The 16819-nt window shown below is 47.4% G+C and overlaps 1 protein-coding gene across 16 annotated transcripts in view; it reads left to right on the forward strand.

Moving 5' to 3' along the window:
* GRAMD1B (GRAM domain containing 1B) overlaps positions 1-16819 on the forward strand; it is a 173841-nt gene that overhangs the window by 121822 nt on the left and 35200 nt on the right. For 10 of the 16 annotated variants that reach the window (XR_003093241.1, XM_025199999.1, XM_025200006.1 and 7 more), the window contains one exon: positions 12584-12794. The exons of 2 other annotated variants lie outside the window; for them this stretch is intronic. Coding sequence is in view for 9 of the 14 variants with exons in the window: in XM_025199999.1 (XP_025055784.1) it covers positions 12584-12794 (211 nt within the window). In the remaining 5 variants the exon portion in view is untranslated. Of the gene's footprint in view, positions 1-12583; positions 12806-16819 lie in introns of all 16 variants that reach the window. 4 more of the 16 variants (XR_003093242.1, XR_003093243.1, XR_003093244.1 and 1 more) reach the window with 1 other exon arrangement.

Here is a 16819-nt window from a genome sequence, read left to right on the forward strand (position 1 = left end):
CATGCAACCGGAGGCCATGTTGGCTGCAGCCGGGCAGGGGATGCTGCTGCCTCCCCGCTCCTTGCAGCGGCAGCCCGGGCGGTGCGAGGTGCGCGCCCCCGGGGGCAGAGCACCCGTCCCCGGCGCTGCAGGGAGGCGCCTTCGCATCCCCGCCGCGGTGCTGAACGGCAGCAATCGTTGCTGTCAAGGAGCCTCCCCATCCCGGGGTCCTTGCAGCCGGCAGAGCCGGCCTGGCGGAGGTGGCCCCGCGCCCCGCGCATCTCCTCTGGCCCCCCAGGGGTTTTGCCAGCGACATCATCAGGGAGGACAGGGCTGCTGTGGCCTCTGGATCGCGAACTCGGAGGATCCTCAAGTGAATGGAAAAAAAAAAGCAATCGGGGCTGGAGGGGACAGAGGTGATATCTTTTATTAGAGCGGCGGAGGCAATCGATTTGATCCCATTACCCAGCTCTGAAGATCGCAGCACCTTCCATTAGCCCCTGAAAGATGATCCGCAGCAGCAGCAGCAGCAGCAAGTTGCCGGTGGGAGGATGTCGGGCTCTGGCTTCATCTTCCTGTCCTGGGAAAGACAATCTCCCTTTCCGCCCCCACCCTGTCCCTAGCGCCATGTGCCGCATGAGTGACTGGGCCTCCTGGATCCGGGGGGCACAGGGCACCGGCCCCATCGGGGGGCACGTGCACCCCCTGCCAGCTGCCTGTGATGTGCCGTGAGCACAATCTGCTACACAGCTCCCTGCCCAAAGGATAACTCGCATTCGGAGAGATGCTAGCGCTAATAAGTGCCAAGCCTCTTTGGGGATGCTTTCGGAGTTATTTCTGAGCAGGAGGGAGTCCTTTCTCCCCTTTTACGCACCCAGGCTATAGGAAGGTGTACCAATACCTGCCCTCTCAAATATTAGTGCTGACGCTTATCACCGAGTTGGATTTTTTTTTTGTGGCAACCCTGCACATGAATATTGATGCAGTAACAGCATTATATCACCCCCCCCCAGCCCCCAAGCATCCACCAAATCATGAGGTTTACCTTGAAAATAATGAGGTTGAAAATAATTTGTCTTTTGGGTTTTGAACATTTAGGGTGCCCTCGGTCAGCTTTTCTACGCAGCCAGGAGAGATTAGAAATTGTTGTCTTTGTAATGAAAGCAACCACCGTGAGTTACTTAAGCAGAGGACTCCAGGCACCTGGGGGCTTACAAAAAGCCCAAATGTAGCGCAACTTGAAATAAAATCTTGATAGCTGTCAGTTGTGTTGTAGGGAGGGAGCCCCAATGCAAAGTTATGACTTTGTGCTTGTGAGGAATATACACCGAGTTTGCTGTTGCTCGTAAACCCGTCTGTTCCAGCGGGATGGGAAACACCTCTTTTAAGAAGTTTCCCTCGGAGTCCTTGGCCAGATTGCCTCTCTACTGCTTGCGTTGCGCACTGTGGGCTGCTCCGCAATGTCCCTTGGTTGCATCTCAGTAGTGGGAGATGGCAATTTTCAGCCTATAGTTTGTAAAGGGCTTTAGAGTCTTCTGGGAAGAACATGCAGACTGCCTTACGAGACCATCTGCCATATTTTAATAGAGGTTGGGTCACCAAAACCTCCCCACCCTTGTTTGAAAGTGCCTCTCCGCTCTTTCTTGGGATCTTCTGAAGTGTTGAAGTGGGGAAGGGAGCACTTCAGGGTCTTGCAGAAAGCTGGAAATTTCCATAAGACATCAGACCGGTTGTCCATTTAATGCAAGGTCCTGTCTCGAGGAGTAGGCAATATTAGAGGATCGCTAAGGAAAACAATGGCATTATTAATAATTGATTTGACCAACTATGTAGTGCCATCTATATACGGGGAAAAGATCAGGTTCTTCCTGACCTCTGCGATGATCTGTTAATGTCCTGAAACGTGAGGATTTGGCAAATTTTCTCTTGCATGTAAACGTGAAATTTTACAGAGAATGGAAACCTTTCCTTAGAAAGTTTGAACAGACCTCCTGCCATTCTGTAGCAGGGATATACTGGTGATTTCTGTTCAAGTATACAGGATTGTTTAAAAAGATCCCATCCTCGGTTAAGTTTTTGTGTGTGTGTTTTGTTTTTGAACAATTCACACACAATCCTTTTTAGCTTCTGTACAAGCCTATTAGTTTTGTCCTTGTTAAGGTCTATAGGTTTTTACTGGCAGGTTGTAAAATCGCAGAAAGTTAAGGGACCAGAAAGTCCAGAGGACTGGCTCTGGGCATATAGAGATTTTCATTCATAGGTTGCTGCTTTGAAGCCAGTCAGGGTTGCCTGCAGCCAAAAGCTATGACCATCTGATGGTGAGTCTCTACCATATTTCCAGGGGATGTGATGAAACCATATGACAGAAAGTGGCTCCACAGACGGCAGCTTCTGCAGAGAGAAATGAACTCTTCTCTTTCTGCTACATGTATGATCCTATTTAGCTTCTATACCTGCTGTTAAACAGGATTGGGGCACATTTATGACCGGGTGGCGTTCGCTGTAGTACTGTATCAGCTTTCTAGTAGGCCCGTTGCGAGCTGCCCGTTTTCACTGTCAACTACTACATTTCATACGTTAACATCTCGCCCTTTTCAAAGTTGTAGTCACAAACTTGAACCCTGCGTCTCCTGCTACAGAGCCTCATAAGCCGATTGCATAATCAGGCCTTTATTGCCCACAAACCTCAAAGCACTTTCCAAAGACATGCAGGTATTATGCCTCAGCTTATAAATACGGCGATTGTGGCAGCGGATTGCACAAAAAAACAGTGGCAAAGTTGGGAGTAGACCCCTGGTATCCTGCCCCCAGACTTGAAGGCCTGGCAATTGGGCCGTGCTGTTGTATTACCTTTGCAGCTTCCCACAGTATATGTATATAGATGTGTATATAATGTCGTAAATGGTTATTCCTTGAGGCCTCGCAGCCGAGCTTCTTTCCTGACCTCCGATCACAGAACAACATTTTCAATTTCAGCTCTGCCGAATGGATTTGGCTCGTGGTGATGGTGGAGATTAAGGGTCAGAGCATTTCACGAGTAAATTCTGAGCAGAAATGAGTGAACCTCAGCATGTCGGCAGGTTTGATTAAGTTCTCAGAAGTTGAGATTCTTATCAGAAGTATCCTCAACCTCTGTGGCCTGTACAACCAGGCAGGAAATTCTCAAGTGATCTCTGTTTTGTATTGAATCAGAAGCCCTGAGAGCAGGCTTAAATGTGACACTTCTCACTTCAGCAACTATGCAGAGAAGGTGGAAAATTTGACCAACAAATGGCCAGTTGAGGGTAGCGTGGAATCTCACGTTTCCGTTTGGATTTAGTTTGAATTTAAACCTGTTTTTTGTTGCAGCTTATTTCGTGCAGGCTGGCTCGCCCGTCTTCAGTGAGCAGCCCTGGGATGGGTGGCCTGCGTTCTACCCCGGTCAAAATAGCAAAGGGAGGAAAAAGGGTTTGGGTCTAACTTTTGAACACGGAAGTAACTTTTTTTACTCGCTCTTCTGTTGGAGAGACGCTTCGTACCCACACAGCAGTATCCCTTTGCCCTCAGCTTCCCCGAACGGTCACCCCGCGCTAGGATTTTGCATTCTGTTTACAGCGGTGTTATCAATTAGCTGGACGGGAGAGAAAAGAGGCATCAGAGGCAGGCAAGGCAAGATGGTACTCGCCGAGTCTATACGTGCAACATGTTGTAGGGTCTGTTTGTCACCCATCGGACTTGTCACCACTCGAGAAGTGGTGGTGGCATGGGGTAACCCACCAAAGGTGCAAATCTCCATCGTCTCCCGAGACCAAGGGCTGCCAGGGATCAGGTAGCTTATTGTTCACATAGCACCAACTGTGGCTCGGTCTTCAGCACAGAGCACTCTGGTCCTGATGTAGCACTTAATGGCCACGTGGCATTAAGTATGTGCATTGAGTTCAGTGCCATCCATAGCCCTCAGCACCTTGCAGGATAAGCCCATTTTGCAGAGTGCTGTAAGGTACCCTCAAATACAGTTTCCTGCCCTTAGAGCACACAGTCTAGCAAAGAGGACATGGGGGAGGGGGAGGAAAGGGAGGGACTTCATTGTGCTTGTTCTTTAAAATGTAACCCAAGTTATAACTCATAATTTTGGGAATCAGTTTCTTATCCTGTTACTTATGCCAAGTTACCTAGGCTTCAGATGCTGTTAGCTAGCCAAAATGAAGCAGGTTGCGCTGGGTTAACTGGGTGGAGACTCCTGTGTAGCGTGCAAAATTCAACAGGAAGCGGTATCCGCAATTCAGTAGATAGAGCTTTTTCTGTTTGAGTATTTGGTGATGGAAGGGAGCACTGTGCAGGTGAAGTTGTCATTTTTTTGCAGCTGGGTTTTCCCGGTCGTTACAGATCCCTGTTTGGACTGTAATGATTATGAGCCTGGGTCCTGGTTACATTCTGGTTTGCATTTTGCAACTGGCAGCCTCAAATAGATGTCGTTTTCTTCATCTCCTCTCCTAAACTGCTGTGTATCATCACTCCCTTTAAAAAAAATACTCCAGCCCTTTACACTAATAACGCCAGATGCTTCAAGGTCACAGCTGTAAGCATCATAGAAAATTAGGGTTGGGAGGGACCTCAGAAGGTCAATGCATTAGAAGTATTTTGCAGGGTTTTTGGTTGTAGCCGTGTTGGTCTGAGGACACAGGCAGGCAAGGGTCTTTGGGTAGATGTGATGTCTTTTATTAGTCCAGCTAAGTAGTTGGTAAAAATGCATTTGGAAATATTTTGGAAGATAGCTGCAGAGCCGTACTTTTTATTTAAGTACTGTTGGCACGGACTGATAAACAGCTGTCACTTCTGAACCCAGAGATGACTGCATTTACTGGTGTGATTTCATAATCTGTTAGGATAGGCAAGCTCATTTTCCTTGTTTTTAAGGCCATTTGAAGAGCCTGGCTTCAGAAGTAGTCAACAAACTTTAATGAAATGGGATGCTTGTGCTTGACTCCCCTCTTGGAGAAGGAGGAGGAGAGAAATGACCCAGGAATCCCTTTATTGTTGTAGATTGCAGCCATTGCTAATCGCTGCTGCTCGTTGGATTCTCCATCCATTAGCTGAGACAAACCTTTATAGGCAGTCTGTTAGGAGCTGGACTTTCTCTCCTGAAATCCATCCTCAGTTTTGCTCCGTTTCATTGACTTCATCGGAGTGAACAGAGCGAAGACGACCAGTGGGCTTCTCTACGCACTGCTGAATGAGGACAAACCGTTTCCCATTTCTGTCTTCTCTTATGCAGAACCTGGTTATGTACCGAGTCATGCCAGGGCACCTCATCACCCCATTGACTGGAGCATAACGGAGAACAAAATCTGATCTCTCTCGCGCGTGTGCACATGGCACCCCTTGTGATGCTTGGTTTCACTATTTCTAAAGTGCTAGTTCATGTAACCATTTTTCTCAGTGCCATACTGTACAAACACAGAACGCAAGGGTGTGCCCCAAAGGGATTTTATTTAATACAGTCTGTTATTCTCGGGCTGGGCTGGTGTTGCTCTGCCCCCAGGGACCATCTGGAGACTCCCGTGCAGAAGCATGCGAGGCTCTGACTGGCCTCTGGTCAACTGGGCCTGTAAAGCATTATTTATTACTATTATATATATTTTTTCAAAGTGGGTCAAGCCGTTTTGGCATTTCAAGCGTCGATTCCCGGTTCTTTTGCAGGCCTTGGTCACTATGGAAACGACAGAAAGCGTTTGTCATGGCTGTTCCCTGGGTCAGATTCAAAACCCCGGGACTGAACGGGAGCAGCGAGAGCTGAGATGGGGGGAGGCGAGCGGAGGCTGAGCTTTGCACTTGTGCGCCGTGTTCTCCGCCTCTTTGTACACGATTTGAAAGGCTGAATAAATAGACTCTCCATGCACGTTACATATACTCCAGTGGAGGTCTCCGTGCGAGGAATTGGGACAGTCAGTGTTGATATGACAAGGAGCCAGGGCCTCCCGAGCTGCATTTTGGCTTCTGTTGCACCCAGGAGAGCACACAAAAAAGCAGCAGACTCTCCCTATGCCTGAAGAAGGGTGTTTGTGCCTGAAAGCTTGCAAAGAACAATTTTTCCAATGATTTAGCTGGTCTAATAAAAGATATCGCATCTACCCAAAGAACCTTGTCTGCCGATGCCCTTAGACCAACACGGCTACAACCAACACCCCAAAGTCAATGCCCTGTCACCGGGTGGGTGGCCTCAGCAAAGTCCATCTGAGCCTTGTGGTCCCTGTATGTGCAGTGTTGATGGTCCTCACATGCTTAAGCATCCTGCTTAAGCATGTGAGGACCATCAACACTGCACATAATTTTTTTTTTTTAAATGAAGCGAGAGTAAATATTATGGGCCAAACTCTGCTTTCAGAAATGCCCCTGCAGCATTTAAGCCCCTAAGGCAGGTGCTAAAGGTTATATCTACACCGCAGTTCATGTAGACGTTCCCTAGCCAGCTTAAACTAGAAAGCTCAGGTGCTGCTGGTAATGTAGCTGTGACAGCGCAGAGCTCAGCATAGCTTAAAAACCTGCCCAAGGACCCAGGTGAAGGCTCAGGTGGTTGGCTACCCTGTCAGTGATACCCAGAACAGTTTGTTCAAAGCGAGCTTGGGCATGTCTGCACCAACTGCTGACACTGCAGTTTTGCTATAGTTGGGAGCTTAAAAACTAGTCTGCTTTCCTGTGTGCACATACATGCGTGCATATTCCCATGCACAGCAATACCAAGTTGGAGTTTGTATAAATCATTTAGTACAGACTTTAGAGGCAAAGTATATCTGAGGCTGGGTAAGTTTTGCTAGCTCTGTCAAATCTTGCCTGAGTTTTGCAGGCACATCAAGGCTGACGGATGCTTTCAGGTGAAAGCCAGGGAAAGCTCAGTGCTCTCGTGTAGTTTAAATCTGAAACTAGGAGAGAGCTTTGCACAATTTCACTTTGTGTTTTCGAGTTGGTTTGAAGCCGGAACTGAGTGAAACTTGCGTGTGTGAGAGCCCGTGTGAAGTGAAACAAAGAGGAGGGTCCCAAAGGCTTACAAAGAAAAATCAGTGAAGCAGCTGTCGTGGAGATGAGTGAACCACCCATTTTAGTGCCCGTCTTCCTGTACATTCCTGGCCTGGATTTTGGAGTCTCCTAAACTGAGAGCATGACCCTTAGAGAAACCATCAGCAATATTCTGTTGAGCCCAGCACGCAGAAGCGGCACTTTGGAAGTGGGTATAATGTGGTGCGGGTATTTAGGTTATGCAGATGCTCATGCTCAGCATTACTAAGTCTTGTTGCTCTGTTTCAAAGAGTGCTCAGTAAAGTGGCATTTAACCCACCTGGAGCTTTCACTGTGGCTTTGAGTGGGTGCAAACATTTCTGGCAAACTTGTAGAAGTTTTGCATAGAGCCTAGTGCAATGGGAAGCACTTTGTGACTAGTGCTGTGAGGCACAATCAAAATATTGCCACTTGTACTAATAGTCACGACAGCTGCGAGCAACAACCCACCTGGTTTCAGCCAGGAGAGGAAGCGCTAATCCCCACAACTGAAGTCTCAGGAAGGAATCTGCCGCTGCCCTGTGTTTTATTAGACCAAAGAGTTTCTAACAATTTCTCATTAGCTTCAGAGGAATACCTGAGCTCTTACAGGTGGAAGCATGGCCCCACATACTTTTGCTCCATGTTTTTGTTTTGATTGCCATATTTCTAATAGTGTCCTCAAGGAATTAATACCTGGATGTTTCCTTAACTGCTCTGTTAACATGGTTAGGGTTCAAGGTTCCCATATAATGATCAGATGCAGTAGAATACAATAGAAAAGAGAATTTCAAAAGGTTTGGCTGGCCCGTGGTGTCATCATATATTGCATTAAATACTGGCTTCTGTGTGCCTCTTTGCTCAGAGGTTACAGGAGGGGATCGGGGTGTCAGGAGTCCTGGGTTCTTTCTCCTCCTTTCTCTCTCCCTAACTTCTTGGCGGGCGTTGAGCAAGTCCTTTAATCTTTCCCTGCCTCAGTTTCTCCATCTATATTGCAAAAGAGTGGTTTGCTGTGTAGCAGAGCAGAGTGAATAATTCACAGTGAATAATTCATTCAGCTTCTCCTCCTGCTCACAGAACATCTGTGAGCATCTCTCAGTTTTCTCCAGTTTGTTCATTATTTGCATGAATATCTCACACTTTCTGCTCTTTGCATTGACCTCAGGCCTCCAGAAGTCATATGGTGTCACTCTGAGGTTTTTTGGGTTGGGGTTTTTTTTTTTAAATTTTATTTTGGTAAGTCACATGCTATTCTCTCTGCTCCCTGATACGACAAGCATACAGGCACTTGATTTCAGTGACTGTTTGCACACACACTTTTCAGTTTGCTTCCTGAAACATTTGTGCCAGAAAAACTGCATCACTCAGGGGATGTGAGCAAATAAAAATGGGACCAGCTCAGTTGGGTTTTTGGAGCAATGATTTATGTTGAATGGATGGTTGCTCAGCAAGAAGCCAATATGGCTACTGAGAGAGAGGACTGGAAAAAAGAAAGCCACCTGCTGTTACCAACATTGTGAGTACACAGAAAAATAAATGCAGATGGGTTACAGAGCTGGGTGATGGTACATGGCCACTGAATCAATATAATGAATACTTCAGTGGGGAAGGAGATAACAAGAGCAAGAAATTCCAAGGTTGTGCCATGAGTGGGTATCTATCTAGCTGAGCGACATAAATAGCTGAATACTTTCTATCTAGCTGTCCATAGTATGGAAAGGTGACAAAGACTTGGAAAGATCGCCACCACCATTGACTATACTTTTGGCCAATTTAAAAACCATTTCCAAGACTTTAAAAAGTGACTTGGTGATTTTGCTTGCCTAGCTTGAGAGATTTTTGGAGACAGCAAATGCTCAGAAAGTGCTGTGCACCTGCCTCTGAAAACAGCCTGTGGGTGTGCCTCAAGTTAAGTGTTCACACACAGTAGCCACCAATACCTCTGTTCATTATCAAGATGTAAACCTATACTCTTCTTGACATTTTGAAAATACAGTGTTTTTTTCTTTCCCTTTCTACTGGTCCTTTGCCCCCGGTAGAAGAACAGCCTTTCCTTAACATCATTCATATAGGTTTGGGAAGCAGAGGGAGCAAAGGCAGATGTGCATGTTGCAATAACATTAGGTTGGGGTCAAGTGGCAAATAAGGAGATCTTATATACAGTGTCATGGACTCAAGGGTGACTAAAGCTGGGGGGCATGGATGGGTGGGTGGGTGAAGGGCAGAGTTCTGCAGTTTCAGTTATGCTAGGCAAAGGGAGGACATAAGCCTAGCTGTGAATGGCAGCCTCATTTCTTTTTCATTTGCTGTGCAGCTACAAAACACTTTTTTCAACTGAGACTTGCATGAGAGTCTGCACAGCTGTTTTGGTAGGAATTTCAGGGGAGCAGATAAGTACTTATTAGCTCAGTGGCAACAGTGCTTACTTGAGATGCAGGAGACCCTGGTTCAAGCCCCTGATCTGTTTGAGTCGGACCAGGCAGCTGATTCTTGGTCTACAGCATTTGAGATGGATATCCTAACGATCAGTCTTTTGGTTACTTTGGGGCTACTGGCTCTCAAGCTTTCCTACTAGGTATGTTCTGTGTTGTATGAATAACTGAGTGTGAGCCAGACTTTCTATATAGCCTAGTCGTTCCCACTGGAAATGTGGGAAATCATGGTTCAAGTGACTGCTTCAAAGGAATGTCCAGTGACTTAGATGAAAATGCTGCAAGGTCTTGGTTTTGCCCTAATGTGCAGTGAGAATATTTAATTATGAAGGTTTTCCATAACAGGAAGACCATTTCATGCCCTGCTCTAATTCCCGTCAAAAGGGCTGGGGCTGTGAAACAAGAAACTGGGGTTGCTGTGTCCCATTTTACCCTCCGCAGGGAGCTGTGATGACCTTCTGTGCAACCCGTGTGAACTGTTGGGGCTCGGTGTTGTGGACCCCTGTGAACTGATGTGGCTGGGTCCTGTGGACCCCTTGGAGGTGGCTGCACTCTGCCAAGAACAAAAAAACAAGGGTGGGGTGTGGGAAAGGGAGAGATAGAAGCAAATGAAGAAGTGAGTGGCTGGTCAGAAGTTTATCAGATATCTCCCTGATGCATATTTATGCATTGGGGAATTCACCCACTGTACAAATAAAGGACCGGCCTCATCTCTTTCTGATTTCTTGCTCTCTTTCTTGCTCATCCCTTTCTGTTCCAGTCTAAAGTGTTCTCCTGTGTTGTCTGTGTGTGTCTTGTCTTTCTGTTTTCCTGCTTGTTCTCCGGCCAGGCATATTTCCTAAGGGTACAGAAGTGATGGGCCCTGTCTGCAGTTCAAGTGAGAGAGTTTAAGTCTTTATGTGCATAAAACAGTCCTCAATGTCAACGATGAAAGCCCAGAGACTTCCTGTTTGCTCAGCCTTGTGTTTCAATACTGAGACCCTTCTCTTCCCCCGGCTTGTACTGCATGTGTCCTGGTTTCCGCCTGCTTATCTCACTTGCTTCACTCTTGGTAGGGCCGGCTTTCCCGTATTATATGTGCACTCTGGATCTGGGATAGATGTATAGAGGAGAGAGCGAGGACAATCCAGGGGCTTGGTAGACCAGTGTTCAGTTTGCACACTTCTTGGTGACCTTGGCCTTGCGTGTCTCAGCTCCTTCTCTGCAAAATAGTGATAATAGCATTGTGAGGATAAATAGGCTTGAGTGATAGTGAAGTGTTCCAGCACTTTAGCAATGGGAGCCATATGAATGTCATTGATAGATAAGAGAGGTATGATGTGTTGGTGTCTCATTTGTGTATTCGAGCCGAGGGTTTTCCCATCTTGTTTAAGGAAGAACTTCTTGGTGTGAGCGTGTGCGCTTTGGTGAACAATCTATATTTTAAGGGTGATTCTTTTCTGGAAAGTGTTTCTCTTTTTTTAAAAGACATACATACGAGGTTTCCCCATTTGTTTGCTCTTGGTAACGTCCATATTACATTGCTCAATTTACAACTAAAAAATTCCATTCTAGCTGCGGGCTTTGCAAACACAACCTTGGGATGTAAAGTCACTCTCAGGTTTTGTCCTCCTGCATTAGACCTACGTGCTGGTGAAAAAGATTGACTGACTGTTGAAACAAAATTTTGTAGGTGATGCATGAGCCAGAGCAGTATTCAGTTCCCTCTTCCGTGTTGCAGGGATAATAGGGTAGGAAGAGTTAAAGCTTGCTTTTGTCACTAGAATACGCAGCATTGGCCTGACATGAACAAAAGGAACCAATTTGTTAGGTTAAAAAGTGATATTTTTACACACCCACTTTTCGGATGACTGTCTTGGGTATCTTCAGGATCTCTGCAGACTTCCTCTGCAAATCGTTAACTGATACCTGACAAAGACAGCATTATCGGTCAAGAGCCAGGCCTTCATTTCTTTCCCCCTCTTCCCTCCCTTACTTTCATCTAATACCCAGAGACTTTGAAAAATTTGGAAGTCAAGGCCATTTTACAGTCCAGAGCAAAGGACTTATCCTTTTCTGTTTCAGCGTTGCCAAGTCTTGTGATTTTTCTTGCCAGTCTCGCAGTATAAGTAATCTTCCTAGAAGGCCCAGCTTCTGGAGTCAGGAGGTTGCAGGGGAAATCCCTGCTGAATTTCTGAAAGTAGGTTCCTCCTGGTAGCAGAGGCTTGTAAACATGACCTCAGAGCATCTTAAGGCTCAGAAACCAGATGACAACCCCTGCCCCCTCCCCAAAGCTCCAGTGTCTCGTTCTTTTTAAGCCAATTATGTGGGTTTTCAGTGGCTGGGGTTGGCCAAACCATGTGTCTTAGGCTTTTCTATTAAACAGATGATGGATATCTGCGTGAATCATAAAAAGGGGAATCCTCTCTGTATAATGCAGCTGGCTGAATTATTTATCACCAATACATTACCCTTCCAATTTAGCCCTTTATTCCTATTCATGAACAAGTCCTGACTTTTGTTAATGTATTTGTTAGTTGCCTGGATTATATTTGAAGTTCACATCACCAGATCCAATTTTACAAATGAAACGCACCCTATGGTAGTTAGTGAATTATCCACTGTTCTTTGTGCAGGGTGGGTGATTGGTCAATAAAATCTTACAGCCCTGTTTTTGCTCCCCGATCGAATGACTGGAGCTTCTTACACAGGAGGAAAATCACTCTTCTCCTGCAAATCCCTGTGTTCAGATGGGAACAAAAGGACATTTCCCCAAATGTTGAAGAAGCCAAACCAGTCCGCTGTGAGCTGGGCAATTTTTTATAGGCAATGGAAGAATACATTACATGAATGGGACTAGATTCAAAATTGCAGTGGGTGTTTTTGTGTGCACTTTTTTCAGTCTTCAGCTGCATCTGTTTTATGACAGCGGCCAGAAAAACCCCCAAAGTAAAGTGCCTGCTGTTGTCTTGTGGTTTAGCTATAGCAGGTTAAATTTCCACCGGAGAATAACATGACTGTGCGGCGTTAGCCTCTCACTTGAGAACGCCGAGTTTGGCCAGTGCACACACGGCGAAGTCCCTGGGCACTACCTCACCTATGCTAGACCACACGCGTTGCAGGTACTGTGAACAGAGCGTCTTTCTCCTGATGGTTATAGACTCTGCTTTCTCTCTGTCCAGCACTGCCAGTAACTCGAACCGCAGCACGCCTGCCTGCTCCCCCATCCTGCGCAAACGCTCCCGGTCTCCGACACCGCAGGACTCGCAAGGAGACGCCATGGTGGAGAAAGGCTCAGACCACTCTTCAGACAAATCCCCTTCTACGCCAGAGCAGGGTGTGCAGCGGAGCTGTTCCTCTCAGTCGGGTCGCAGCGGGGCCAAGAACTCCAAGGTGAGGAAAAGGTGACTTGTGTTCAGACACATCTCTCTTTACTCCCTGGGGTGCTGTGTTTACTTTCTGCCCTCTCCTTTTTATTTCCAACTGAATAACTCCCCTTCTTTACCATATTAAATTACTGAAGACCTTCACCTGAGCTGCTACCGGCCACAGGGGCACTCAGCCGGTTGGGGCAGAACTGGGCAGGTACTAGCACAGCCCGTCTGGTCTTTGCTAGCCTCAGTCCATGAGACACTGGCTGGTGAGGTAAGCAGGCCCATGCTGCTGCTTCTGTGAATTAAAACTTTTCTCAGGAGTCTCTACACCAACCCCAGTGAGACTCAGAAAACCAGCCTTTGCAACCAGTCCATTTCATCCACTCAACGGGAGAGTTTGAGGCTAACACTGAGGGTGTGGGGAGGGACACAGGGATGCAGAAGGGACTTTGATAAACTTTTCATTCACTAAGGGCGATGCTCGTTCTGGGCAGCACTCAAGGCCTGTTCAAGACTCTGAAAGCACAATGGGATGTCAGTAATACTGAGTCCTTTTGCTGGTACTTTGCATAGGACTAATTTTTTTTCCCCACGGTCCCTGGCTATAACTAGAGGCTTACCGACAGCCAGTGTATCCCATCCCGGCTGGGAGCAGGGTCAGTTTTTGTTCCCAGGTACCCCGGCCATCCCTTTGTCTTGGTCATACTGCCCTGACTGTCTCCTTCTAATGAAAAGGACATAGAAGTCATGAAGGAAAAGTCGCCTAACAAAAGTGGCCTACCCGCAGCTCACCCCTTTATGTCCTCACATATCAAGCCTGAATGAGCAATGTAAAAATCCCTTTATTCTATGGCAGAGCAGGTATCCTTAGTGCAGATGGGGCAGGGCTTCTCCTTTTTTTGTTACCTTCCTTGAGTCAGCTGTCACTGTACACCCTCCTAAGACAGAGATTTGTCTAATGAGTGTGTGGTTGGATATTGGAGCTGGGCCCTGCTAGACCTGCCTTGGTCCATGGTGCCTTGTGAAATACAGGTTTCCAGGTATATGTGAACACAACAGGAGCTTTCCCAAAACCTCAAATACCAGGGGACTTTGTTAAAGGGCACCTTGCTCCTGGAAGTGTGCATTTGTATAGGGGTTTTTTTTTTTCCAGCTTCATGAGATGACATACTTCACCCTGAGTACCTACACGGTGTTGCCGTTGGTCATCTTTATGCTGCTGGCCTACATGAAAGGAGCTGGTTGATCCTTGGACAATCTACTAGTGCACCCAAACACATGCATATGCACACACAACTCTGTACGACCACCCAGGGCACTTTCATTGTCAGTCCCAGCGGAGAAGCCAGGACTCGCTGCGCAATGGAGACGGGACTCGGTTTTGGGCCCAAGAAGCAGGGGGCAGCATGGAGGAATCATACTTTGCTCTTGCCATTGCTGGGCTTGGCATTATTGGCCCCTAGGTCTGCCAGCCGGCCGCTGCCCTGACATTTCATTCATATGGGCCCCGAGGAGACCGAAGGAGATAATGTCTATTTTGTCTGTGGGTTTTCCTCCCTCTTTGTCCTTGCAAGGATTTTTTTTTTTGTAATTATTCTCTCTTCACTCCTGCATGCTGTCTCTCCGATTTAGTCACAAAGGCGCCTCTCCAAAGTAAGCTTTCTTTCTTCTCACCTGTCCCCCTCAGTAGACTTGTCGTAGTGCTCAGAAATCCTCCTGTGGTCCCGACAAGTGACCCCAAGTAGGACATTTCCCGGTCCTTGTGTGTGGGAATGTCAGCGAGAGCTCACCCCGCTGCCTGTAGCTGTGAGGCTGGGTTCGCTTGAAGTCGCCGAGGGGTTCATTAATATTCAGTCACACGGTATGAGAACTGGCCCCTTCTTAAAGCTCCGTGCTTTACTTTTGTTACCCTGTCCCTTAAACCGGCTGGCTTTCAGTATGCTGTACAAGACCTGCTGTCTGCGATGGGTCATCTGGCTCCATAAACCCTCTTTCCTTTCTCTTCTTCCCACTTAGTAGCTCTTAGAAATCTGAGACCTGTCAGCTCGTCTGTGTTGTTTCAACACCACTTTTATAACTGGACGCCTGCCCTTTCTGTAGTAAGGAATTCATGGTCATTGATCGCAATCTGGCTGGACCCCGAGTGTTTTCTGGTGTGGCATGAATATTAAACATCTGTGACCTCAAATGAACCCAGCTAAACCCCTGAGAAAAGACCTACTCCCTAAAGACCCCTCAGAATTCATGGGCTCGCTGTGAAAAGTTTTAAATGAAAGATGTCCCTCTGGATAGGAAACCAGCTCCCAATGAAGGGTGTATTTTAGAGTTGATTCCAGTGTATTCAAACAAAAGCTCTTAAGTCAGCCTTAGGGGATCTTAAAATCAAGAGGTAGAATGTGGAGGGATAAAGCATGAAGCCGCTGGTGTTTCCAAGTACGTGCGAGCGAGGTTTAAAGCCAAAATAGCTTAGATGGCATAGGGCAGAGGTGGCCAACCTGTGGTACAAATGCCACAAGTAGCACAGGCAGCCTCTGTATGGACAGATAGGCCAGGGAGCAGAAAGCATAGGATAGCAGCAGATTGGGCAGGGAAAAGGGACTGGGTAGCTCTTGGGGAGGGTGCAGAGCTAATTTATGGCACACCTGCCAAAAAGTTTGGCTCCCAAAGGTAATGTTCTGGCTATTCTCCAGCAGAGATCTTGGCTCCCAACTTCCAGTTAGTGTACAGCGAAGCCAATGGCCTTATTCTGCTGTCCCGCTCATTCATGATGCAAAATAGGGCTCAGCCTTTCTTGATTGATCCCGGTTCAGTCCATATTTTCCCCGAGGCTTAGGACTCAAGATGGTACAAATTGAGATTATGGGGAGTGGCGTTACAGGGCAAGAATGAGAAGCATTGTTTGGGGAGCCCAGGTACTGAATTGCTACGTGAGGCTTGTTGGTAGGGCTGTGCGGGCTGGAGGAGATGCTGGAGGGATGTGGTAGGCTGAAGGTGCATTGGCGGAGCGGTGTGGAGGCTCAGCACCGAATGGCAGGCAGCTCTCTAGGGCAGGGGAGCCATGCAGTGATGAAGATATATATGGGTCTGGTTTGCTCCACTAGCTGTGAACCTGTGGCTTTCATGAGAAGTCAAGGCTTTAGAAGCGATAGAGCAAACAACAGAGAGACAAACCTCTGATGAGCACGGAAATTGGGAGGGGAAAGGGAGGTGGCAAAGGGAGGCGGCTTGGGGTGGGGAGGAGGGTTACAAGCCCATCCCCTGAAAACAGCCAGCCATGGCTCAGTGCCGTGTGCCCCCTTTTTTTTTTTTTGCATCACGCTGTGCTGTGGGCGAGCTGCCTAGGATGCACTGGTGTAAAGACTGACTCCCCTGCAGCCCGTCAGAGTCGGTTCCTCTTGCAAGCGCAGCATGGAGAGAGGAATCCCAGGGTTAATGAATGTGGCAGCCAAATTCTTCCCTCACTGCAGGGCGGAAATCGCATACAAGAGCAGCCAGACAGGAGGAAGAAATCCCTGTTTGCTCTCTCACCCCCTTGCCTTGGGCATTTTTTTCCCTCTGCAAGCAGAAAAAATGGGCTGCCACTTCAGCCGTAACCAGCTCATGTTGGTGAGACAAGAATGCCTGAGCCCATGAGTTTGACACTGTGTTTATACCATTGCCAGCAGCTTTCCCTGGAGTCACACTTCCCCTCTTTTGTCTGCTTTTTGTGCTAATTGTCATGACCCCCTTTTGCCATCAGAGGGAGCCACTATACCTGGAGTTTCACGCATTCAATTAATATTGAATGCTTTAATAATTCCTGTTAGCAAGCTTTGTTTCTACTCCACGCGCCGCTGTCAGGTGAGACACGGAGACCTACCAGCACAGCGGAGAAACATCCTGCCCTACCTCAGGCTTTGGTTGGCAGCCAGCTGGCCGTGAACACAGCAGCTATTGCTTTGCTACTAAAGCCGAACTGTGTGTTTTTTGCTCTTGCTCCTTAAACCGAGTACCCTCCCTGCCCACTAGAGCCTGTAGATCCTCTTGTGATGAGTCTGAATGCCG

Source organism: Alligator sinensis, unplaced genomic scaffold (genome assembly GCF_000455745.1).
Source record: "Alligator sinensis unplaced genomic scaffold, ASM45574v1 scaffold278_1, whole genome shotgun sequence".
NCBI classification, from domain to species: domain Eukaryota; kingdom Metazoa; phylum Chordata; order Crocodylia; family Alligatoridae; genus Alligator; species Alligator sinensis.